Source organism: Mytilus californianus, unplaced genomic scaffold, assembly GCF_021869535.1.
Source record: "Mytilus californianus isolate M0D057914Y unplaced genomic scaffold, xbMytCali1.0.p SCAF_3, whole genome shotgun sequence".
Lineage (NCBI taxonomy): Eukaryota > Metazoa > Mollusca > Bivalvia > Mytilida > Mytilidae > Mytilus > Mytilus californianus.
The window spans coordinates 91,322,461-91,349,645 of NW_026262679.1; the positions used below are offsets into that span (position 1 = coordinate 91,322,461).

Sequence of the window (27,185 nt, forward strand, 5' to 3'; positions counted from 1 at the left end):
TTTGAACGTATAGTTCAGTTAGTTTAATGAACAATGAATTCTTTACTATAGCCACTGTAAATATAGAAACAACTTGGTCAAACAGGTTGGCCAGCCATCCTTTTGCTGTCCAATAATTTTATTGGCAAGTACCGGTATATAGTCCTTTTGACTTCTATATGTAAAATTAATCTTTATAAATAAGTGAATAAAAATCAGGTTGTATCATATGTCTCTTATAACCACTAAGCCATTGTATTTCAGTATCATTTTGTTGATCAATTTTACGATAAATTTGAATTTTAATCGCATTTAATTGTTATCTATTTAAGATATAGATCTCTTGATTTCGTTAACATGTGTTTATCAAGAATTGACACTATAACTGAAACATATATCTAGTTTGGCCGTGATGTTCTTCTGCGTATTTAAGGCAGTACATATCTTATTATAATCCCTCTTAACTTCTTCTTTTTTTGTTGTTGTAATAATGGTTATCTGCTATTGGATGTGCTCTAAGTAAGCCGGATAATATTATTAATTGTTATGTAATACTATCATTTTTTTCGACAATTATATTCAGGATTGCTTTTTTTTATCTTTCCGGAATGATCTATCTTCGTATATTTGGTGGTGTAATACGGTTAACAACTAGTCACAAAGCAACTGCATGGTGTGCGTCTGCAAATTATGCCAATTATTATTCCAGTTTCACAGATACTGGTATAAAAGTAATAAAGTAGTGCCTGAACCCACCGACATTAACAATTTACAGGTCCCGATGGCACATAAAAGGTAGAGACTTTGCCTTTACTAAATGCAGATACAAAGCTTTATTATTCACTGCATGTCCGTTAACGTACAAGTAAGGATCAATAAAAATCATTATTATATACTTAGTAGTAAATACAGATAAATTGTATGTGTAATACAATCATTGGCAAGCGTGCTGTATCAGCCACCCGTGATGATATCGATATCAGCACGGTTTCAAAGGCTTTATCACACCTTTAATCTGTATGACGTCACGTCATCGATTGCAGTCACTGTTGCAAAGGCTTTATCAAACCCCTAATCTGTATGACGTCATGTCAAACCTATAATCTGTATGACGTCATGTCAAACCTATAATCTGTATGACGTCATTTCAAACCTCCTTACCTGTATGACGTCATGTCACATAAAAAACATCTACGTGAGGTATATGTATATAATAAAGTGTATATGATATGGCTTTTTCAATATCACACACCGTATCAACCCTCAATCAATATAATCCCTCGAGCAGAGCTTTTGGGATTATATTGGTGTCGGGATTATATTGGTGTCTCGGGTTGATACGGATGTGATATTGAAAAAGCCATATTATATTCTCTATTAACAGTCCTATCAGGGGTAGGACCTTTATCGGGACTCCGGGATCGGGTGTTTTTAAGCTCGGGATTTCGGGATTGATCCTTTCGGGATCCGGGAATTCTTTTTTCGAATTTCGGGATGTCGGGATTTCAATTTTTTTAAATTCGGGACCTCGGGATTCCATGTTTTTAAGCCCGGGATTTCGGGATCAGGACCCCTCCAACCCCCTCTCCTATGATAATAAAACTGTGCATTCAAAGTTACATTATTATGTTACTAAAGCTCTTTAAAACACTATTTTCATCCCTGTAAAAGTTTTAGCAAAGAAAAACTTGCTGAAATCCGAAAGCACTGCACAAATCTTAAGGATCTGTCCATCATCGATCGTAAAACTAATCTGCACATAGAATAATTTGCACATTATACATTGAAATTGAAATTGGCAATGACGATCGGTTCACTGATTCTGAACTTTACGACAAAATAGATGAATTCAGCTTTCCAATTCTGAACTCGAGTTCCATTTCTATGTAGCATTATTCCTGCAGCCCCTGCATATGGATTACATGTATATATGTCCCAGATGATACGATATTCCAGAACTTGTGTTTCCTGTCATGATTTCCTGCGTAGTGGATTATTTCTGCTTACAAGATGATGATGGCTGCTAAACGTCCAGTAGCAAATTAAATGCATTTTCAGAACAAGAACATTTTGATGTGATAACAATATGAACGCTGTTGTTATCACTTTTGATGTTAAGGGACTTTCCGTTTTGAATTTTCCTTGGAGTTCGGTATTTTTGTTGTTTTATTTTTTTGTGTACTAGACCGACACCGGCTGAGTCGGATTTTTGACGTGCTAGCTCATAAGGTATACAGCAGTCCGCAGGAAGACATGTCACCCTACACGGACACATTATTCCGACTCCGATCCGACCAGTCTTTACTCTTACTACTAAATGCCGTGTGCTGGGTGGAGAAGCTGCAAATCACAATTTTCAAGTCTACGGTTTAACCCAGCCGATGATCGAACCCACGCACTCGAGGCGAATGCGCTACAACGCCCGAGACTACCAAGGCGGTTTCTGCTTACAAGGCGAAAGCATTTGGATCAAAGATCTAAAATGGTAAAGTTGATTTCATACCTTGGAAAATGTACAGACACTATCACGATTTGGTTGATCGGCATGGAATATCTCTGTCATATATATGACCGCGGATATGCCGTTCCAATTCTTGTTGCCCAAACCCCGTAATTTGTTTCTCTATTATCACGGGACATCACCGAATGCGATTTATCACCGATTTTTTACTTGATATAGGAGCAACATGATTCCCAGGTCGCCACTAGTAGAGCATGATCATCATCGTTTGTTTTTTTTCAATTTAAGATTTTGGACTGTCCCCTTGGTATCTCGATCTGTCTCTTTTTCTTGCAATAGTTTATTCGAGTGATTTCTAAGTAGTAAATCGTCAGATAATTACACAGAAACATTATTTATCAAGCCACACTGTGATTAGTAAATCATGACTGATATCAGTATATTTTGTCCCAGAGCCACTACAACATACATGTTACTATATATGATATACTCGTAATAACATTTCAGTCGCTCACCTCCGTCCGGAACAGCATTTATAAATGCTTTTAATTAAAAGTCCGTAGTAGGACAGTTGAAAAGTCCATTATATTCTACTAAATGAAGGCTATCGATTAAATGTATACTTAAGTGCTATAGGTTCATTCGTACAGAAGAATAGTTAATTTCAATAAAAAAATGCATTATATTTCAATATGCATTTTGTCATAATTTATATCAATTGATGTTGACAACACAAAGGAAAGGATTTAGTTTAACAACATTTTAATTTTTCCAATATATTAATCCTCTGCTAATTATTTTTGTTGACTTGTGATGTCTGTATTTAGATGTAATGTTAAAGCTGACGTGTATTTATCTGGTTTGATTTGAATGAATTGACATGGCATTGAAAATGTGACGGAAGATCTCTGTAATTTCATTGATTATCAAGTTTGATTCGCCATCGTCTTAAATAGACATGACATGTATATGCACTGCCGGGTATGTGATTGTGTCTTGCTTCAAAATCGTGTTTATAAACCGTGAAATAGTAGTTTATTAACAGTGTGTTGCTATGTTTGGCCAAGGACGTATATATGTTAGTTATGAATCCTAGCTTGGTTTGGTGAAATCAGAGACATATATTGTATTATATGTCTCTGGTGAAATGATATATCAATTGATAATGACGATTGTGGATTTCTGTTCATACAAACAAAAATATTAATTTTGAGTGAAAGAATGTGTGAAGAAGGAAAGGAAAAATTATTCAAACCTAAGAAGAAGGTTAGTTGAACGCAGCTTTTCCGTTATACTTGAACGGCATTATATCTTATATATTGTTAGCTATCCTCTCCGAAGCTTTATACGTAAAACAGACAACATTTGACGATCAATAAGTTTCTATTCTAATTTTTATATTTTTCACTTGAAATGGGTTTAAAAACTAGCATAAACCATATTTTATACAATAAAGACATTGTAACATTGCGTTATATGTCTCGAAAGAAAAACGAATGAGGAATTTCATATTTTAGCCGAAACATAAATTAATATAGTCAGACTTCTTTCAGTTTCTAGCGATCCTTCAATTATTGAAGATTATTCGCCGGGTGTCGACTATATATTTTTTTTATAAGGTCTTATAATTTACAAGGTAACCAGAAAAAAAGAACTTGACTAAATAAAAAATAAAAATAATGTATGTATATTTGAAAAATAACATTTAGATAAAACTATAAACATTTGACAACAATAATAGTTAAGGATAGAAAATTGGGATGAGAGCAGATTCTGAGATCATACTCAGTCTTGAATCCCTGTACTGTACTGCATGACACTATTTGTTGTGGCAGATGATTCCAATCTATAATTGAACGTGGATAAAATGAATATTTATAACTGTCTTTAGGTGTTCGTATTTGCCTAAATGAGTGTTATATCGTAGATCCAAATTATAAGTTAATCAACATGAAACTATTTTCATATTTGGTAATGATGTCCGAAGAATGCGTTTTCTATTTTAAATGACTTAGGATTTTGCAATAACAAATCCTTGATTAGGAAAGAGAGGCGAGAGATACCAAAGGGATATAAATCAAACTCATAACTCGAAAACGAACTGACAATGTCATGCCAAAAAACGACAAACGACCGAAGACAAACAATAGTCCTATACAAAAATACATTAAGATTTCAAGATTGTTAACTATTTCGATCCGTTGTAGCATATTGTATTGGCTTTCCCGATTTGTCGCTATCTGATTGGCCGATAATGTGATTTCCCCGGGAAACCCCCTTAGACAGAAAAAAAACATGGCGATAACTTAGGTTCACTGTTTATCTTGAAAATGTCCACTGAAGTAATCGACTTGAGCACACAAGAAGACATTATTTGCATAAGCGACGATGATCATGAAGTTAAAAAAGCAAAGGCGAATCAAGTCTACGATACTGAAAGATTTGATGATGTTGAGGAAATCGAAGTCTTGGAAAAATCGGAAAGTCCACCCCAAAGTCAAAGTCGAAACTTATCCTCAAAAAATGAAATAGATATTGAATCATTGAAGCTTGCTTTTCAAAAAACATTACAGGAGGTAAATATGACAATGAACAAACACTTTTTTTGTGACAATCGACAGTGTTGCATCATTTACATATATAATTTGTTTTCTTTACACTGTAAACAAGAGAAATTATGACTTTTATAATTTATGTCTTCCAAAACATGCTTTACTTTTATATACACATGACCTATTTTGATCCAAAAGTAACCAGGTAATTTTTATTGATTGTTTGCTATGGAACTGCAGCTGTTTTGGTCCTTTTAATTTTTTTTTTGACAATATACATGTACTGTCTAGTGTCTTCCCTTCAATCCCCTATTTTCTCTTTGAATGATTTGTCATGTGACAGCGTAATTTCATTTTGTGCATATAACTTGACAAGATTTGCCTCTTTATCCATTCCAAAATTTAAAGGTAGTACATGTCTACCCATTTGGGGGCCTCAGTGGCTGAATGGTCTAAATAGTCTAACTACTGTATCACTAGCCAGTCAACACTGAGGTTGTGAGTTAAAATCCCGCACATGGCAAGTGAACTCGACTCCAATCTTAATTGACTAGGATTGTCAGTTTTCCTACCAAAGGTCGTGGTTCTTTCAGGCACTCCAGCTTCCTCCACCATTAAAAACTGACCGCCACTTAATAGCACAGTAGTGTTGAAAGTGGCGTTAAACACCAACCAATCAATCAAACTACCTCTTGCTAAAATTAGTGTCAATGATTACAAGTACATGTACTCGAAGGAAATAATGGGAAGCCACAATTTCTTGTTAAAAGTGGAAGCATTTGTTTCGAAAAAATTGGGTTGAGGGAAATAAAGCTATAGTTTGCGCCACAGGGGATTAGTACGTGAAGAAAAGTTACATTTATCAATGTTCCACATTGACGGCTCTCTGTATTGCTCAGAATAAGTGAAAGTCATCTACAGTCAAGTAAAAGTTGTTGTGACTATGGACTTGTCTGGTAGGCAAGTAAAAATTAAAAGTTAAAAATGTTGAAAAATACTGTAACTAAGTCTTAATTAATTCTGTTTATTACAAAAATAATCAGAACAATCAGCCCTGATAATATCACCAACATACATACTTTAAGATTTTCCCTTCTAACGTAGACATTTTAAAAATATTGGCCAATTAGAGTATGATTCTGTTGTTGACGCATTCTTTGATGAATCATTAGACACGAAATTTTTATAAACCAATCATATACTTGCATATAAACACAAATTTAGAAATATAAAAATTGATAGGAATATTGGAAGGATTACATGCTTCCTCATAGGGTTCATCTGACTGTGACGTAATTTTTATTGGCTCATTGGTCATCATTAAGTTTTCTTAATTCGGGTTGTTTCTCCTGTAATTCAAGCTTTAAGTTAACTATATTTGGTGTATTGTTTGATTGTAAGGTGCACATATCCATCTTGATGGGGTAATCTTCCCTCGGTCTCATTTACAAGGACCATAATTAATAATGTTCAGTTTATGTGAATCAGTCATGATAAGTAAATTATGTGAGACATTTCTGTGTGTTTATGTACCTGTAATGACTTTTTTTAGGAAACTGGACTTAGAAAACCATTAAATGAATGATAATGCACATGAATTACTGCACACATTGAAATGAAAAAGATGACTAGCACTGAAATTGCCAGGAGCACAAAATTGTATGGTGCATTACCTGTTTACAAACTATATTGAGTAATATGAGACAGGTGCTAGGTGATGACCTACTGAAGGTTATGCACGTTTGTTTTTGTCGAGCCTTCGACTTTAGTCGAAAAAGCGAGACATAGCGATCCTACATTCCGTCGGCGTCGTCATTGGTGGCGTCCGCAAATATTCACTCTGTGGTTAAAGTTTTTGAAATTTTAATAACTTTCTTAAACTATCCTGGATTTCTACCAAACTTGGACAGAAGCTTGTTTATGATCATAAGATAGTATTCAGAAGTAAATTTTGTAAAAATAAAATTCCTGTTTTTCTGTATTTTACTTGTAAATGGACTTAGTTTTTCTGCCAGGAAACAATACATTCACTCTGTGGTTAAAGTTTTTAAAATTTTAATAACTTTCTTAAACTATCCTGGATTTGTACCAAATTTGGACAGAAGCTTGTTTATGATCAAAAGATAGTATCTAGAAAGAAATTTTGTTAAAATTTGTACCTGTTTATCCATGTTTTACTTATAAATGGACTTAGTTTTTCTTCCAGTTAACATTAAATACAGTCTGTAGTTAAAGTTTTTAAAACATTTATTAGATTCATAAACTATCCTGGATTTATATATACCAAACTTTGACAGAAGCTTCTTACAATCAAAAGATAGTCTCTAAAGGAATATTTTTATTGATTTTTTTCCTCATTTTTGTTGAGCCTGCGATTAACAGCAAAAGTAGGCGAGACACCAGGTTCCGCGGAACCCTTACAAATTTTTTTCTTATCAGAATATTTTTTGGTAATCAGATATGAAAAATTCCAGGAAATTGAATGTCCCTGCATGATGTTTTACATAAAGAATAAAAACTGAAAAAAGTTTGATTGCTGTCATGTGAGTGCTGTTGAAGGTCTTCTGTGTTATTGTGTATAGACCCAAATAGACTTTTGCCATTAATGTACCCTTTAGGAGCATACAAAGTGTATAAAGATGCAGACCAAAACTGTTGAATATACTAAAGTTAATTTTTCATGAGCTTTTGAGTTTTTTATGCAAGTATCAATTAAAGTGTTTACTGAATCTGAAAAATGAACCGAGAAGAAGTTGTATATAATATTTATATCACATTATTGAGGGGCTAAGGACACATAGTGTAAAGATTTTGTCATCAATTACTTACATAGATCTACTTCATTTGAACTTTGGTGGATACATGTAGTTGTCTCATTAGCAATCACACCACATCTCCTTATTTTTATATTGGCACTAAGTAGCACAATTGACTTCTTATCGATCTTCTTGATAATATATTTAAATTATTTTTTGTTCATATTTGTAATTCTTGTTACCATAGTAGAGTTAGTCTGATATATTTCTTTTTGAGGAAGTTTTAGTAAAAAATATTATTGGGAATTAATTTTTATAGCTCAATTGAGTTAATGAAGTCCAGTTGAGGTATATGTGTGGAAGCTTCCTTTGCAGATATACTTATCATTACATGGTAAAGCCTAAAGGACCATTTTTTTTCTTTAACAGGCTTTTTATACAAAAACATGGGTGTAGCTTATTGTACTTACAGCTAACCTGTAAACGTACATGTATTCTACTGACATCTTTAAATTTACATGTTAAGGCCTGTTTAGGAATATATTCTCTCCAAAAATATGTGAGGTCTATTAATGTTCAATGATGTACTTGACTTATTGTTGTTTACTATACTGTATATGTAAATAGCCAATCTACAGACTAGCACCATCTAAGTGCACACTTTTATTTATTTGTTGCTATTGGAAATAGAACAACTTAATTACCTATAACATGTATAAGGATTAAGAAGTAAATAAGATTAATAAATTTGTTGACAAATAAGATGTTTGTTAATTACTTAAAACATGGGTATCATTGTCATCACATTTTATATATATGTGATTTGTTTTGACAAAACTTTTGACATAATTTTAACACCCTTAGTAGAATACATTGATTTTACACAGATTAAAAAATGTAAATAAAATTTCAGCATTTTATAATTTCTTCAAACACAATAGAATGTGACACTTTCTGTAATTTACTGACATTAATTAAATTAACAGAGGTACTACTTGTGAAAACATGTCACCTGCAGTGACAAGAATGTGTATATACATGTAAGTTACGTCATAAAAGGTCAATCACTGATAGAGATGTCTACATGTATATAAAGTTCCCCTGGTTATCTAGAACTACATATTACATTGCATATAGGGATCTAATATTAGGACAAAAAGGTATGGTAGATGGAAGCGCACATACTTTGGACATAATTATGACATATTAAAAATTACAAGGATTTTATGATAACATATGTATTCATAAATTTCTGCTGGGCTTAGATATTTTTTGATTTAAAAAAATACAGAAAAACAGTCATAAAAATTCCCTCCTAAGAGCTTGACAAGAGCTTGCCCGTCTATTTCTTAGTTAAATATGTTGTAATAATTCTGTAAGAGATCTGGTACAACCTTAAATTTAATTAAATAATTTAATTTACTTTTTCTTGCAGAGGAAAAGTATGGGATGTACAAAAACACCACCTCCAATTAAGCCATTAAAGTTTCGTCAAAAGACCTGGTCTCAATTAAAATCGGAAAAGGAGAAAGAAAAAATGGTGATGTCTCCAAAGATGCCTAGACTAAACAGAGAGCCAGTCTACATCAGCAGCGAATCAGAAAATGAGGAGGAAGAAGAGGAACTTCCAGATTTAGATGATTATTCTGAAGTCATTAATATATCTGACGATGAAACAGGTGAATTGTCAGGGAAAAAATCAGTGTTAAGCTTAAACTGTACCTCGTTAGATTCTGACAATGAAAGTAAAACTAGTATAGATAGATCAAGTTACTGTATAAGTACAGATGAGGATGAAGAAGGAACAACAGTTGTTATGGTCCAGATTGTGTCTTGTTCAGAGGACACTGATGATACAACATATTCTTCACCAAAATGTAAGAGACGAAAAATGTCCAATTATCTGCCAGACAGATCATTAGCTGATTATACTGAAAATAAAACAGAAGATGATTGTGACCTGGAAATAATTAGTGAAGAAATTGAGAAAGAAGATAAAACAGAAGTTGTTCAAAAGATATGGACTGATGAAAATAAGACAAAACTTGCAAATTTACTGAATGGTGTTAAAACAACATTGAATTTAAAAAATAAGTCTGCGCTACAAGACCAGAAAGAATCAGAATTGAAAGAAACAGCAGAAAATTCTAAATCAGTATTGAGGGAGATTTCTAATTCTCCTACTAGTTCTCGTCACTTTACAGACTTACTTAAGTGTGATGATTCTGAAGATTCAGAAACTGAATATGTTCAAGTAAAGAAGAGGAGACGCAAAAATAAAATGAGAAAAATTGTTAAAAAGGAAGATTCTGATTGCGGACAAATTACAAGTTATTTCAGCATGAAAAAAGACATTCACAAAAAGTGCTTCTGGCAAAGACATAAATCTAACATTGTAAATTCCAGGCTGGACAGTGAATTAGAAAATGCCTTAGTTGGTGCATTTTCCCAGTTTCACATAAACACGGTTGAAGGATGTTGGGAAGATGAGCAAAATCCCAGCTTCATGCGGCATGGATTGAAGTTTTTAAAGAACTTTTCACACAGCTATAGTCCCCCTCTTGAACTGATAGAGAGAGTAATTGAACAGGGAATAATAAGCAGCAATTCACTGGAACTATTAAAAGAGTCAGTTGATTGCTTAATGTTTGTGTTTGATAAATATCCTGAAATGTTACATATTGACTTTAAACATTTACAGGATTCTTTGGAACGTTTAAACTTCGGAAAAAGTTTTTCGGATCAGAGCCATTTATTGGTTAGCAAGACAGCATACCTTCTTAGGCTTGTTATTTTGTTTTATGAATATGAACTCACAACAAGGAATGTTAGTGATCCTAAAGCAATGAGGAAGACAGCTAGTTATAAAGCATTATCATATGATTGTGGGTTTAACAATGTTAAGGAACTTATTGTCAATTATATAGTGCCTTTGCTACACCACGAACAAACATTTCAGAATGAAATTCCAGAAATTCTACCACTTCTTCAAAAACTGTTACATATAAGTGTAGAGGTTAGTTCAAATTGTAACGCTGCAGCGAAGGCTATTGCTCTTGAATTAAGCAAACCATATTGTTATTTACCTACTATTGATCATAAAAAACTGTACATACAGACGTTAGAATCAACCTTGTTAAGATATTACTTGGTGACTGTGGTCTTAGAAAGACAGTGTGAAAACACTGCACCGTGTTATGATTTTCCTTGCCGATTTCAGGATGTGTTCAACTGTTTCTTTCAAGCATACCCGCCAACGAACATATCAACGCCACCAACTACACCACAGTCTGAAGATGATTCAATGGATAATTATCCTAATAGTACTGCTGGTTATCCTGCAATAAATGTGGAGGAACTCCTGATGTTGTTATTTGAAGTATTACAGTGCTATGTGCAGTGCGACCAAGGTAAAAAAATATTGTTCATCTACAAAGTTTATTGATGAAACGCGTAAAATATGATCAGGTGATCATGATGTTGGTTGTTTAAAAAGGATATATACCAAAAAATATTGGACAATACAAGAGACCATACCAACCATCAACACTTGACTCTTTCCAAAAAATAGGTGTACAAAGACAACTAACAACTCATGATCTAGATACATGTATATACCTGACTTGGTACAAAGTTACTACAAACACATATGCGATTGGGTCAAACCAGGTGACTTGTGTGTTCTACAAGGATCACCAGTCCTTCACCTATCATCTGATACCTTAACTACTAAAATATATGCTACATAGTTTAAGATTTACCCTTATGCCTAGGAACTATTTTGTTTTAAATATTTACTACTATCCAGTATGTTCTTTTCTGACCGGGCCCGATTAGTTGGTTTTACATCTTACAAAGTCTATCCAAATTATTTTTGCAAAGAATTCAGCTCAAACCGGTGCTAGGGGCTGTCTTAAACTTGCAATGAGGTGAGAGTTTTTTTTTTGCTCCGTGTTGTAGGGTCAATGTGACTTTAGATGGAGAACAGCAATAAAAGCACTGTTCCTTGGTTTTTTGTGTTTTTTTGCTGTATATGAACTGATTTTGTGTCATGGATGGATACCCCATATATCCTTTGTTTTTATACGACCGCAAAAAATTTTTGCGGTCGTATATTGGTATGACATTGGCGTCGTCCGAAGACACATTGGTTTTCGCACTCTAACTTTTAAGTTTAAGTGAATGAATCTCTATGAAATTTTACCATAGGGTTCAATACCACAAAAGGAAGGTTGGGATTGATTTTGGGGGTTATGGTACCAACAGTTAAGGAATAAGGGGCCAAAAATAAGCATTTTTGTAACTTCCAGACATAACTTGTGTGTTAGTGTATGAATCTCTCTGACATTGTACCACAAGGTTCCATATCACACAGGGAATGCTGGGATTGATTTTGGGGGTAATTGCCTCAAAATATTAGGAATTAGGGGCCAAAAAAGGGGCAAAAAACAAGCATTTTTCTAGTTTCATGACAATAACTTGTGTGTAAGTGTATGGATCTTTCTGAAATTGTACTACAAGGTTTCATATCACAAAGGGAAAGCTGGAATTGAATTTGGGGGTAATTGCCCAAAACATTTAGGAATAAGGGGCCAAAAATAAGCATTTTTCTAGTTTCCAGACAATAACTTGTGTTCAAGTGTATGGATATCTCTGAAATTGTACCACAAGGTTCCATATCACACAGGGAATGCTGGGATTGATATTGGGGGTAATTGCCTCAAAATATTAGGAATTAGGGGCCAAAAAAGGGGAAAAAAACAAGCATTTTTCTACTTTCATGACAATAACTTGTGTGTAAGTGTAGTGATCTTTCTGAAATTGTACTACAAGGTTCCATATCACAAAGGGAAAGCTGGAATTGAGTTTGGGGGTAATTGCCCAAAACGTTTAGGAATAAGGGGCCAAAAAGGGTAAAAAAATTACCATTTTTCTAGTTTCCAGACAATAACTTGTGTTCAAGTGTATGGATCTCTCTGAAATTGTACTGCAAGGTACCATACCACAAAGGGAAGGCTGGGATTGATTTTGGGGGTAATTGCCTAATCTAACCGTGTATTTAGATTCTTAATTTTTGGTCCCGTTTTCAAATTGGTCTACATTAAGGTCCAAAGGGTCCAAAATTAAACTTAGTTTGATTTTAACAAAAATTCTACATTAAGGTCCAAAGGGTCCAAAATTAAACTTAGTTTGATTTTAACAAAAATTGAATTCTTGGGGTTCTTTGATATGCTGAATCTAAACTTGTACTTAGTTTTTTGATTATGGGCCCAGTATTCAAGTTGGTCCAAATCGGGGTCCAAAATTAAACTTTGTTTGATTTCAACAAAAATTGAATATATGGGGTTCTTCGATATGCTGAATCTAACCATTATTGAGATTTTTGATATTTGGGCCCGGTTATCAAATTGGTCCACATTGAGGTTTAAAGGGTCCAAAATTGAACTTTATTTGATTTCATCAAAAATTGAATTCTTGGGGTTCTTTGATATGCTGAATCTAACCATGTATTTAGATTTTGGATATTGGAATACCACAAAGGGATGGTAAGAATTGTCTTTGGGAGTTATGGCTCAAACCGTTAAGGAATAATGTGCAAAAAAGGGGGGAAAAGGGTTTCCAGGTTAATGGACAATTACTTAAGTACAAAACATAATTTAAAAGGCAGTGTAAGGTTGGTAATTGAAACTCATTTGAACATCTCACCTAAACTGCTTTTAAATTATGTATATTGGAAATTTGCCAAAAACTTTATTATTAATAAATGAACTTCATTGGAAATTTGCCAATATAAAATGTTGCTGATGAAGCTTTTTTGTTTATTTCACCTAAACTGCTTTTAAATTATTTTTTTTTTTTTTGAAGATTCAATTAAAAAAATTAGGGTCAGGGCTAAAAAAACAGGGTCGGTCGGGTTACCGGAAACACAGATTTTGTTTTTCTCGGCCTTAGTTTAATAAACTTCATTGCATTTTTTCTAGTTTCCAGACAATAACTTATGTGTAAGTGTATGGATCTCTCTAAAATTGTACTGGGGTGGGGGGGGGGGGGGGGGGGTGCGAAAAGTTGGGGGGGGGGGGAATTTTTTTTTCCAATTTTTTGGAGTTCATATTTTTTTTCTTCAAAGTTTTTGTAATCTTCAATTGCACAGTATTGCGCAATAGCAAGAATTCTTCAATTGCACAGTATTGCGCAATTTCACAGTATTGTACAATAGCACAATATTGGGCAATAGCAAGAAATCTTCAATTGCACAGTATTGCGCAATAGCAAGAAATCTTTAATTGCACAGTATTGCGCAACAACACAGTATTGCGCAATAGCACAGTATTGCACAATAGCACAGTATTGCGCAATAGCAAGAAATCTTCAATTACACAGTATTGTGCAATAGCAAGAAATCTTCAATTGCACAGTATTGCGCAATAGCAAGAAATCTTCAATTGCACAGTATTGTGTAATAGCAAGAAATCTTCAATTGAAAATAAATACAAATCTTTTACCAATTTCAATGGGATTAATTTAAAGTCTCTAATTTTTGGGGGTTCTTACCTTGTATTACTTTTTTGGATATTGGGCCCCATTTTTAAATTGGTCTACATTGAGGTCAAAAGGGTCCAAAATTAAACTTTGTTTGATTTCATCAAAAACTGAATGATTGCGGCTGTATGATATGCTGAATCTTATTGTGCATTTAGATTTTTTATTTTGGGCCCTGTTTTCAAATTAGTCCATATTAAGGTTTGAAGGGTGCAAAATTAAACTTTTGATTGATTTCAACTAAAATTAAATTTTTGGTGTGTTTTTATATGCTCAATCTAACCATGTTGTTAGATTTTGGATATCAGACCATTCTAGGTAAAATGAATGTCCCATTTCAAATTTTTAAGCTCTTTGACCACATTTATTTTGTGTCAGAAACCAATATTATGTCAAAAATTTGATCACAATCCAAATTCAGACAGTATCAAGCTTGAATATTGTGTCCAAACTTGCCCCAACTGTTCAAGGTTCGACCTCTGCGGTCGTATCAGGCTGCGCTCTGCGAAGCATTTTATTCTATTAACATATGCACAAACTTCCCCCTTGCTTATCTACATGTATTACTATTTCAAACACTTGTGTATCACTTGTTTATCTTTAGAATAAAAGGCACAAGAAAAAGTCTGCACAATACTAGTAAAAAGGTGTTGTGCACACTGAAGTCATATAAATATAAGCATAAGATTCATTATTAATTGTGGGATACCAGGTTGTGTGGATTTTGTGTGTATCTAGATAGATTAACCAAGAATTGAAATGCTTCACAAACATGACAAAGTAATGATTTTCAATATTAATAGGCTTGTATGCAATCTTTGGCATAAGTGCTAATTCAAACATCCAAGAAAATAAGAGTTTTTACATGATCCATGAAGATTTGTATTCACAAAGATAAATGAATCCAGGCTTTCCAGAATTTCATGTTTAATGTCTTTTTGCAAATAACATGTCCAAATAAACATAAGAAGATGTGGTATGATTGCCAATGAGACAACTCTCTACAAGAGACCAAATGACACAGAAATTAACAACTATAGGTACATGTATGTTCATTGTGCATTGCAGGAGAGCATTACTTCTCCCCTTCATACTCCCTTGGAAGGGGAGAAGAATGAAATTTGCTCATGTAGTGGAATAATAAAACATTGCGAAGTTTCACTTGTTATGAAAACAATATTAATGACTCTCATGACTCTAAGAAGTCAGATACTTTTGAGAATAGTATTCCAATTTCGAATCAATGATCATGTCTTTGCAATGCATGAATTCTCAATTTTATATCATGATTATCTGTTGTTGGAAATTTTCACAAACTCCATGTCAAAAAAACATTGAGCATACTCAATTTAAAGTGACAGTCAATCAGTGAATCAGTGTAATGCCTGAGGAAAGTCAAATCTTGATGATTAAGAGATAAACAAAGTTCCTTACCGTTGCGAACTTGTGAGACTCGGTATTTGATATATACAAATGCACATTTGAATGTGAAATCTTTATGCTGGACAAGGCATATGAAGAATTTAGATTATGCAATAATTGGGCTTGTTGCCTCTTGTGCTTTTCTTATCCGGGTAGTGAAATATAAGAAATGAAAAACCCTGGAACCTTGGCTAGTGAGTTTTTTTCAGACATTTTGACCCCATGTCAGTTAACGATCAACAGCCGAAGATTTAATAACATTTGCAAAATAAAACACAAATGAAAACATATAAGCACATGAGAGAAAAAAATCGCCTAGTTATGGTCTGAATAAATTAATGGTATGATATACATTTTATTCATGTACTCAGGTAAAACACTATTTCCTAAAAGCATTTTGATAAATTTCTAATCTCATGGACCTACATCATGTACATTGTACAGGTCTCTAAAATAAATAGTCAAATGACCCCCTGCATCCTCCAATTTATTTTCTTAGAAAGATCTGAACTCTGCTTCAGACATTTAGTCTAGATGTAATTGATACAGTATGAAAAAGGAAGTTTTAAAACAAAAGTGAAAAATGTTTCCCTATTGTGATGAAAGCAAAGATTGCTTACAAGGAACTGGAGGAAGAGAAAAATAACAATTTCTTAATATGGCCGTATGAAATTGGAATTGAAAGATTTCAGAAAAAGTAAAATAAGTAGTTCAGTTTGTTTTCTAACTTGATAAAAATAAGGATTGCTGAGATCTTAATTATTTATACAAAAACCATAAATAGTAAATACAACATTTTATCATGTTTATATATTAAAATTAAACAAAAGGTCAGATGTTACATTTATATTGTTTTATATCATTCAACTGAATTATCCATTGGTTAGCTGGAATTGAATTCTTTCCTTTTTGTCGAGCCTTCGACTTTTGTCGAAAAAGCGAGACATAGCGATCCTACATTCCGTCGGCGTCGGCGTCGTCGTCGTCGTCGTCGGCGGCGTCCACAAATATTCACTCTGTGGTTAAAGTTTTTGAAATTTTAATAACTTTCTTAAACTATCCTGGATTTCTACCAAACTTGGAAAGAAGCTTGTTTATGATCTTAAGATATTATCCAGAAGTAAATTTTGTAAAAAAAAAAATCCATTTTTTCCGTATTTTACTTATAAATGGACTTAGTTTTTCTGCCAGGAAACATTACATTCACTCTGTGGTTAAAGTTTTTGAAATTTTAATAACTTTCTTAAACTATCCTGGATTTCTACCAAACTTGGAAAGAAGCTTGTTTATGATCTTAAGATATTATCCAGAAGTAAATTTTGTAAAAAAAAAAATCCATTTTTTCCGTATTTTACTTGTAAATGGACTTAGTTTTTCTGCCAGTTAACATTTCATTCACTCTGTGGTTAAAGTTTTTAAAATTTTAACAACTTTCTTAAACTATCCTGGATTTGTACCACACTTGGACAGAAGCTTGTTTATGATCAAAAGCTAGTATCTAGAAGGAAATTTTGATAAAATTTTGTTCCATTTTTTCCGTATTTTACTTATAAATGGACTTAGTTTTTCTTCCAGTCAACATTACATACAGTCTGCAGTTTAAGTTTTTAAAACATTTATTAGATTCATAAATTATCCTGGATTTTTACCAAACTTGGACAGAAGCTACTTACATTCAAATGATAGTATAGAGAGGAATATTTTTATTAATTTTTTTTCTCATTTTTGTTGAGCCTGCGATTAACAGCAAAAGTAGGCGAGACACTGGGTTCCGCGGAACCCTTACGAATTTTTTTAATTACTACATGTACATTTTGTACATCAATATGATTTTTTCCAATTTCAACTATGGTTAGTTACCTTAGAATCATTGGATGTTAGTGTACATATATACTACATGTTCTAAGGGTCCCTACATGTATGTTTAATGTTTATACTTGTTCACTGGATAATATGTTGTAAATATGATTTTATCCATTATTTAAGTTGACATTTGGTTATAATTTCCTATTTTTTATTTTTCATCAACAATTTGAGATTTTGTTACCAGGAAATGCTCTTTTATTTATTGGCCTCTGCAAACACTGATAAATGACAAATGTTTTTTTAGGTACATGTACATTGTAGCTAGCTATAGGGATGGTTATAATTAAATTATTCTGTTTTGAAAAAAAATGAAAGAAAAAAGCGTTTGAGCATGTTTAGTAATTATACATGTTATAAGACACATTTGACTTTACCTAGATATAAGAAGATGTGGTATGAGTGCCAATGAGACAATTCTCCATCCAAGTCACAATTTGTAAAAAGTAAACCATATAGGTCAAAGTTTAAATGTTTGTTTATGCAAATACCACAACATGTTGTTTTCTTATAATCCTAATTTGGTACCCTGTTTTTCCAAGTAATTTCTCACAGTACTATGTACAGAGTACTGGTTTAGGCGCAGGATTGGGATTGACCGCTAAATAGATCTGGAAATTGCTCTTGGGTTTCAGTTACATGCATGTACCCATTAGTAAAGTTCAGTGTAAGCCTTCATTATTGTACATGTATGTGGAGGTTCCACTATAACAGAAATATTGGTTTCATTTGTTCAATTAGAGGAATTAAATACAATGACCAATCGGAAATCTGCTATGTGAACGTTTTGCATCACATGAGATGGTCCAATAATCAAACAACTAGAAGGCACATGACTTTTGGAAGTATTTGACTCTGTCAGGTCTTACTTAGGCACATGACTTTTGGAAGTATTTGACTCTGTCAGGTCTTACTTTGGCACACGACTTTTGGAAGTATTTGACTCTGTCAGGTCTTATTTAGGCACATGACTTTTGGAAGTATTTGACTCTGTCAGGTCTTACTTGGCTTTGTTGGCCAAGTGGTTATTTTAACACACTTTTTTGGTGTATCATCATTTAGGATTGAGGTACTCCTGACCTTGACCTCATATTCATTGTTCATTGGTCAATATTAAGTTTTCATTGTTTGGTCTGTTTCTTGTATACTATAAGCAAACATTGTAGGTTGACTAGATTTGGAATATGGAATGGTTGTACTGTGGATTCATTTATTTTCGTGGGTATCAATTTTCGTGGATTGAGGAAATATAGTATATTCGTGAACATTTGATTTCGTGGTTTTTGCCAAAGTCTGCATACAAGCCTTTAGAAGTTTATACTTCGTCGAACCTTAAAATTCGTGGTTCATCTATACCCACGAAATCAACGAAAATTGGTACCCCACGAATAATAATGAATCCACAGTAAGTTGTACATGTCTGTCTGGCTTGGTTATTCTGACCATGGCCTCATTTTCATGGATCATTGATAATTTTAAGTTAATGTGATACTCCTAGTAAACATTATGTTAAGGACTATTAATATAAAATCAATAACATTTCACTCTTGTAACCACAACATGTTACTTCTGTTTGCAACATATGTGATTATCATGATTGTATTTATTAAAACAAATATCAGATAAAGTGAACTGAGTCACTATGAGTGGAAATTAAATATTAATGTTATGTAATTTTATTACTCTGCATCATGTTTGGTGTACTGTTCAATAAAGATAAGAAAAAATTACTATGTTTTTATGATGCATCAAAAATAAAACTTATTTAAAATCAATAATGCATAAACTGAGAGTAGATATCCTCATACCAGACAAGCTAAAGGTTTAACTATTAAAGATGTAACAATTTTACATTGTACATGTAATTAGTATTTTAGATCTTTGAAAACAATAGAAAAGACAAAATTATGCTTCATAGTAAAAACCAAATCAGAAATAATTAAACAATTGTCTGTTGACAGGATGAACTACTTAAACCAAATGACTGTAAGGCCCTTAAAAATATGTAAAAAAAAACATGTCTGTGTAATGACAAGCAAATGAATTTGCAGGGATAAATCTTCCTATTTATATAATGATGTAATTGGTAACTTAAAAAATACTTATTGGATAAAAAACTAGCAAATTAATAACAGTGATTTTTCAATATTTCAGACAAGTCTATCGCCACCCTTAGAAGACGTGCATATATGAAAAAAGAGGATTTTACCATGCAGCTGACAGACAAAGACAAAGACCTGATTTTTCAGGGAATAGAAGAATTACGTGGACGTGTATTGACTCTGACACCAGACTTGACACCAGTGTCAGAAAAATATTTACAGTTAATGCTATGTGTGGTGGATTGGCAGAAATGTATGAATTAAAAAAGATGCACCAATTTCCCAGAAATAAGATACCAGTGTTCAACATGTACACTTAACTTTGCTCAAACTTTGATGTTTTTACTAGCTGTGAATTTATATTTACACACATACTTATGTGCATCAAATGTATATATTTCTACTTTTATAGTGCTATGTCAGAAATGATACATTCTTTGCTGAAACTTCTCTGCAGAATTATATATATGTTACATGTCATTACATATTAATACATTTCCGTACACAATACTTAATTGATGACAACAACAGACCATTGTCTTATTTTTTAGTCCCCTACGGACGAAGTTGAAGGGGACTTTAGGTTTGCACTCCGTCCGTCAGTCTGGCAAATCATTTTTCCACACACTTTTTCTTCATGCTTGATATTTGGTGTATTGTTTTATCATGACAAGTTACAGATCAAGTTCGCATTTTGTTCAGGTCTGATAATTTTGTGCAGAGTTATGGTCCTTTGACTTAGAAATTCACTAAAATAATCAGATTCCCGGCCTTTTTTGTCATTCTTGAAGATATTGATTTGATAATTGGTATATAGTTTTATCATGACAACTTACAGTTCAAGTTCGAATTTTGTTCCAGAATGATGATTTTGTGCAGAGTTATGGTCCTTGGACTTAGGAAATTAACTTAAATAATCAGTTTTCCGCACTTTTTTTCGTCATGCTTGGAGATATTGATATGAAAATTGGTATATAGTTTTATGATGACAAGTTACAGATCAAATTCGAATTTTGTTCTGGTCTGATGATTTTGTGCAGAGTTATGGTCCGTGAAAATTCACTTAAATAATCAGTTTTCAACACTTTTTTTTGTCATGCTTGAAGATATTGACTTGATATTTGTTATATAGTTTACACCATGACAAGTTATAGATCAAGTTAGAATTTTGTTCCAATACAATGAATTTTCAACCGGTAGGGGACTATGTATTGCCATGCAATACTCACAGAATGCTTGTTTCACTGATGCTTTTTAGAACTCTTTTTGTAATTTTTTATGATCGTTTGAAACTGAATTGGTATAATGAATTATCTATATCATTACCAATGAAAAAATTTAAATATAGAGATTAATTTCAGAATTAGATAGAAGAATTATCTGTGTATATCTTCAATTTATATACAGTATTCTGATATTTTTTATGCCCCCGATGTAGCGTTGGGGGCATTAAGTTTTACCCTTGTCCGTCTGTACGTACGAACGTACGTCTGTACGTCCCAAAATTGGTTTCCGTTCTCTAACTTGAGTTTGCCTCAACCAAATGTTATGAAACTTATACACAATGCTTATTACCAAAAAACACAGATCAAGTTTAAATTTTGGTGGTGTCAATTATACCGTTCTAGAGTTATGCATGTTATGCCATCTTCAAATGGAAAAATTGCTGAATTTTCGTTTCTGTTCTCTAACTTTAGTTTGCCTCAACTAAATTTTATGAAATTTATACACAATGCTTATTTCCACAAAACTCAGATCAAGTACAAATTTGGGTAGGGTCACTTTTACTGTTCTGGAGTTGTGTCCCTTTATAACGTTCTATGCAAGCGGGGGCATCATCTGTGTTCCATGGACACATTCCCCATTTATTTTGGGACTATTCAGTTTTTATGTGTATCATAATTTTATGCAATAGTTTACAAACAAAATAGTCTGGAGGAAATTATTGTATTTTAACAACAAAGATGTTGTGCAGAGACTAATAAACCTGAATGTGGAAGCCCTCATTTAGTTTGCTTGTTTGGTGATGAAGGGTGCTTCATAAATTTAAAATCCTTATTTATTTATGTTTTTATGAAATTATGTATTTTTCACAATATCATCACAGACAATCGGTTTATTTTTTTTTTTAATTATCATATATGCATATGTATATATCAGGCATATTCATTATGTTTATAAACACATCTTAGACTGTTTATGTGCTTTTATTGGTCCCATATGCATTAATCAGATATTGCAGGAGGCTATTAACCTCACTATCAGTACAATAAATTTAGTTTTCTTTTTAGATCCATTTAAGATACAAGTCTTTTTGATAGACCATTGGTATTTGGCATGCTGTTGCATCTCATTTGCAAGCAGTAAATGTTGCCATTTCTTCTTCAGTCACATGACAATTTGTATACTGTTCAGTTGTTAAGTTTTGACCATGATTATTATTACAAATAATATCAATACATTTCCATTGCATTGTGTTTAAAGATGTACTGTTTTTGGATTGATGATGAAGAGTTGTTTGTAAAGATGGACTTTGATAAAACATTTTGAATTGTAATAAATCATTTTGGATTGTAATAAAACATTTTGGATTGTAATAAAACATTTTGGATCGTTATAAAACATATTGGATCGTAATAAAACATATTGGAATGTAATGAAACATTTTGGATCGTTATAAAACATTGGATCATAATAAAACATATTGGAATGTAATAAAACATTTTGGATCGTTATTAAACATTTTGAATCATTATAAAACATATTGGATCGTAATAAAACATATTGGATCGTTATAAAATAAATCAGATTGTAATTAAACATTTTGTATCATGTGTGGTAACATGTGAATCATGTCATCTTAAAGAAGAGTTGTGGACAAACCCGTTTTTACATTGTTCTGTGTTAAAGGAGTAGGCCCAGTAAGACCTCTTTTTGGCCCCAAAATATAGCAGTTTTACAAAATTGTTAAAATGTAAATTTTTAGCTATTTATTGGAAAGATGAATACTTCTGCTACATAAATATAGGCTGTTTTTGACAATACAATGCACATGTATCGGGTACTAGCATCATTAAGTCATGCTAAATTACTGAAATCTTCTAAATTTTAGCATTTTGGTTAATTTTTAGACGGTTTCCGTCTGAAATAGAAGTGGCCGCATTTGTGTTCATTCTTAATATTTAAATGTAAGTTGTATTTGATGGTAATACATAACATATATAAAGGTTGAGAATGAACACGGATGCGGCCACTTTCATTTTTAACATAAACCATCTGAAAAGTGACATATTATGGCATATTTGATAGATTTTACATATTTAAGCTTGAATTTGAGCGTTTTTAATGACTAAATAAGTTCAAATCTTTCACATAAACTAATTGAATCAACTGAAGTAGACACTTAAGTGTTTAACAAGTGTCCAAAATCTTTCATCAGATGAATCTGAATTTTGAGGCCAAAATCGGCCCTTACCGGACCTACTCCTTTTAGATGTGCTTTATACACTCCATCAAATTGATAGGTTTTATTTTGTTAAAAATTAGACAAAGACTTTTTTTTTGTAGTAATTTTTTGGAAATTTCATTGTGTCAGAAGTCCTAGTTTTTGAATCAGTATTAATGAACAGAAAATAGTCCTAACTTGTATCTTATTTGTAAGATTTGTAATTGATACTACTTATTTGCATAACTTTAACATAACTCCTTAATACACACTGCTCTTTTTTCTATATTTTTACAATCAAACTGTTAGATTTCATTCATATGTTTTTACTTGTCCTGAAAATCTTGAAATGTTTGTCACTGGAAGTTTAGCTGGCAACAATCAATCTTTGCTCTTTTAAAGCAAATTCGAATTGAAGCTCAGTTTATGATATTGAAAATGTTAACATGATTTCTGATGTATTCTTTGCATACATTCCATGTGAATTCAAAGTACAAAAAATGTATTCCATATTCCATGTGTTATCAATTACAATAAAGGATGTTCCATAAAAGTATACATGGGAATCAGGGAAAGCATTCCTTAATCTTGTGTATAAATGGACAATTTTGTACAGTGAAAGTGTATGAGAAATTGTAAAAGTGCCTCTATAATAGATGGTTACCAAATTATCAAAGTACCTTCCCTGGGTGCCATGTATGAATTAATTGAAAAGCTTTTGCAAAAAAATCTCATTTTGTGGTTATTTTTTGTTGCAATATTCTGAAAATAACGATTGTAAAAGAACCATACAAGATTGAAATTTTGCGACACACCTCATGAATGGCTTCAAATGATTACATATGTCAATCAGTTACAATATTGATGATAGGAATAAATAGTATTTTTCTTTTACTACCTTCCAAGGACATAATTGCATGTATTTTGCAATATAGTCTGCAGTATATTATAAGAGTTATCTTCCTTTGGATGAGTTTTGTAATACATTCTATAGAATTTATATCTTGCCTGATAAGGGTCCATATGAAAAAAGTTCAATGAATTTCTACAGGCTTTTTTATCCTAAATTTTTTTGTTTTAAAACATAACATATATATTATATAAAGTATTCCATCCGTAAGCTTTCCACCCATGAATCACATTTTGCAAGGTTCTTAAATAGAATGGTAAAAATTGTCAAAGCAGTTAATACAGGCAAACAGAATTCATGTATGTAAGAAATCTGCTTCAAACTTAATTCTGTTTATTGACAACATAATATGACATGTAATTTTTAGCTATGTAAGATAGATGGTATTGATGTTTGAGAGTTGAGAGTTTTACTTGTGTTTTACACACATTTTAGTTGTATATATTCAGAAGATGGTTATAATAGGAAAAGTGCATTACTATACATGTAAATAAGTTTGTGTACTTGGAAGTGGGAGCTAAACAAAGTGTGCTTCAGTTTCATGTAATAGAAGGGGAATTGGACTTGGTGCTATGTATGTTTTTGTGTGTTAGCTTTGGAAAGGGATTAATTGTAAGATGGATTATTAAAACGAGACGACATAATTTTATCATTTGACTAAGGCATAACCAGTGTTCAAAAAATGTATGACTTGGTACTTGTAAAATGTATTATATTATATAACAACTCAAATTTAATTTGCCAATCATGGCATCCTGGATGAGCGTATTAACTTTAATCTGAAGGACCTGATAATGCTGGAAATTGAAATAAATAATTGTTTATGATTCTTCTTCTTCATAGAATTATTGCCCTCATTTAGTGATTGTCAAATTTCAGTGCATTTTTTGTTATTTATATTATATTATTTTTTTTTAAAAGCTTCAGTTAATGATTTGTACTTGAAATACAAAGTTGTTTAAAGATAAAGAGAATTCTTTTTAAGCTACAAGTTGTTATTTTGTAGAATAAAAATATTGCAAATAATGATGATAATGATGATAGCTTGTTTATTCCTTTTTATTCATCCACTTTAGAGACTAAAGTCTGTATTGTTGGACCCATATACATATGTATACTTATTGTATGTTGACCAGTATATAGTCTAATAGCTAAAGACTTGTATTCATGACAGGATTAATGCATTGGAAAGTTTAACCTGTTCTACATAAGGGCTATTCCATTAAAATGTATGTGGGAGGGTAGGAAGGGACTTTCAAAATATCCCTGCAACCAAGAACCATTTTTTAGATAATTTTGCATAATGGTAATAGAAGCATACTGAAAAAAGACCCATGACCCACATTCAATAATTAAACTTCCCTTCCTACCCTCCCACATACATTTTAATGGAATAGCCTTAATAATGGTAAAAAGTTATAGGTTCTTTGTTTTATTGCTCTTCAGAACAAAAACTATACAAAGTCTTGTCATATAAACTTTTAACATACAAATGTAGTACTAAGACTTATATCAATGTTAAAACAATTGTGAATATTTTTAAACATAATATTAAATTGTCATTTTAAAAGAAAGGGTCAGTGTCTTTTGTTTAAAAATAGATGAAGCTTGCTGGTTACAACAAGACTGAATATTTATTGGAGCATTTATTGTTAAAGATTTTATCTACCTTGATTAAATATTTTTGTCCCCTGCTCGACGCAGTGGGAGGGAAAAAGAAATGCTGCCTGTCCGTCCAGTCTTGTAAGCACTCTCAATTGTACAAATCATGCTTGATTTTTATGATTAATATTAAAGGATTTTAGGTGCAATGTCTCCGACGAGTTTGAAATTCAGTGCCAAACAACTATTTTTAAAGGAGATATAGCTCTTTGAAATATAAATAATATAGAAAATTGCATTGTGAGCATTCTCAAACCTTCATTTCTTGCAGGATTATTATGAAATTTATATCGTAGGTTTATATATGCAGTGATAATTATTTTGACAGGATTTATGTCTCTTTGAAATGTAATTTTTGAAATTTAGATCAAAGGCTTATATTATTAGCAAAGTTTTGGAAGAGTGCAGACCAACTATTTTTACAGGAGTAATGCCTAAAAATATGCTTGGAAATAGAAATTATATGAAAAATCTCATGCCAACATTTCTTTTATGGTATTTATTTAAAAGTTTAAAAGATTGAGTTATTGCATTTGGACTGGTAAAATTTGTGCAATGTGGGGGACATTGGAATGCTGTTCTTTTATAAAGATTTGATCTATTCTGATTGGAATATTTATTCTGAAGATTAAAACATTCATAACATAAAATAAAATATAGAAATCCAGTTTTGTAACTCAGCTCAGTATTGAAATGTAGAAATGTAGATACATGTAGCTTCATTTATATGATTTACCATTGTTAATTTCATTGTTGAAGATGTTATTTTTTTTCATTTTTTTCATTTTTATACATGTTTCTCAACCAATTAAAAATGGGAAAGTTATTTGTTTGTTGTCTGAATTGCCAATAGTGAAATGGAAGAATGGTGAGCAGGACAAGATCTACAAATAAGTCAACATTGCAAAAAGAACAGTAGAGCCCTTTTTACAAAGTCAATCCAAACATTATGATGGCCTTAGGGTTCAAGTGAGCTTTTGCCACCACATGTCCTTTGTCAATCTGTCATCCTTAGAATTTTCTTTAAAAATTTTATCTGAAGAAACTGCTAAATTGATTGAAACCAAAGTTTGTCTACTTCATCTGTAGGTCATCTAACATGGCTGTCATATCTAAATATAGAACACAGGGGTCAAATAACAGTTTTGGCTTAAATTACTGTAAATTTGGAAATTATTGTTATGTTTTTATACGACCGCAAAAAAATTTTGTGGTCGTATATTGGTATGACGTTGGCGTCGTCGTCGTCGTCGTCGTCGTCCGGCGTCGTCGTCGTCCGGCGTCGTCGTCCGAATACACATTGGTTTTCGCACTCTAACTTTAGTTTAAGTGAATGGATCTTTTTGAAATTTGACCATAAGGTTAAATACAACAAAAGGAAGGTTGGGATTGATTTTGGGGGTTATGGTACCAACAGTTAAGGAATAAGGGGCCAAAAAGGGGCCAAAAATAAGCATTTTCTAGTTTCCAGACAATAACTGTGGAACGGTGTA

The 27,185-nt window shown here is 32.4% G+C and overlaps 2 protein-coding genes across 3 annotated transcripts in view; one reads left to right on the forward strand and one right to left on the reverse strand.

Moving 5' to 3' along the window:
* Positions 1 to 27,185, reverse strand: part of LOC127735401 (glycerol-3-phosphate acyltransferase 3-like) — a 92,507-nt gene that overhangs the window by 14,077 nt on the left and 51,245 nt on the right. The gene's annotated exons all lie outside the window — the stretch shown is intronic.
* Positions 3,312 to 26,518, forward strand: LOC127735395 (uncharacterized). 2 transcript variants are annotated; one of them, XM_052245570.1, is made up of 3 exons: positions 3,312 to 3,706; positions 9,184 to 11,158; positions 19,728 to 26,518. In XM_052245570.1, the coding sequence occupies exons 1-3, from the start codon at positions 3,662 to 3,664 to the stop codon at positions 19,937 to 19,939; spliced, it is 2,232 nt and encodes a 743-aa protein (XP_052101530.1). In that variant the 5' UTR covers positions 3,312 to 3,661; the 3' UTR covers positions 19,940 to 26,518. The 2 variants fall into 2 exon arrangements, with proteins under 2 accessions (XP_052101530.1, XP_052101529.1); XM_052245569.1 differs by lacking the exon at positions 3,312 to 3,706 and adding an exon at positions 4,733 to 5,016.

Excerpts from the sequence above, each read along its gene's own strand:
- LOC127735395 (XM_052245569.1), top strand. The coding sequence starts at position 4,771 with ATGTCCACTGAAGTAATCGACTTGAGCACACAAGAAGACATTATTTGC. Across the intron at positions 5,017-9,183 it reads TTCAAAAAACATTACAGGAG|AGGAAAAGTATGGGATGTAC; the intron begins GTAAATATGACA and ends TTTTTCTTGCAG. Across the intron at positions 11,159-19,727 it reads CTATGTGCAGTGCGACCAAG|ACAAGTCTATCGCCACCCTT; the intron begins GTAAAAAAATAT and ends TCAATATTTCAG.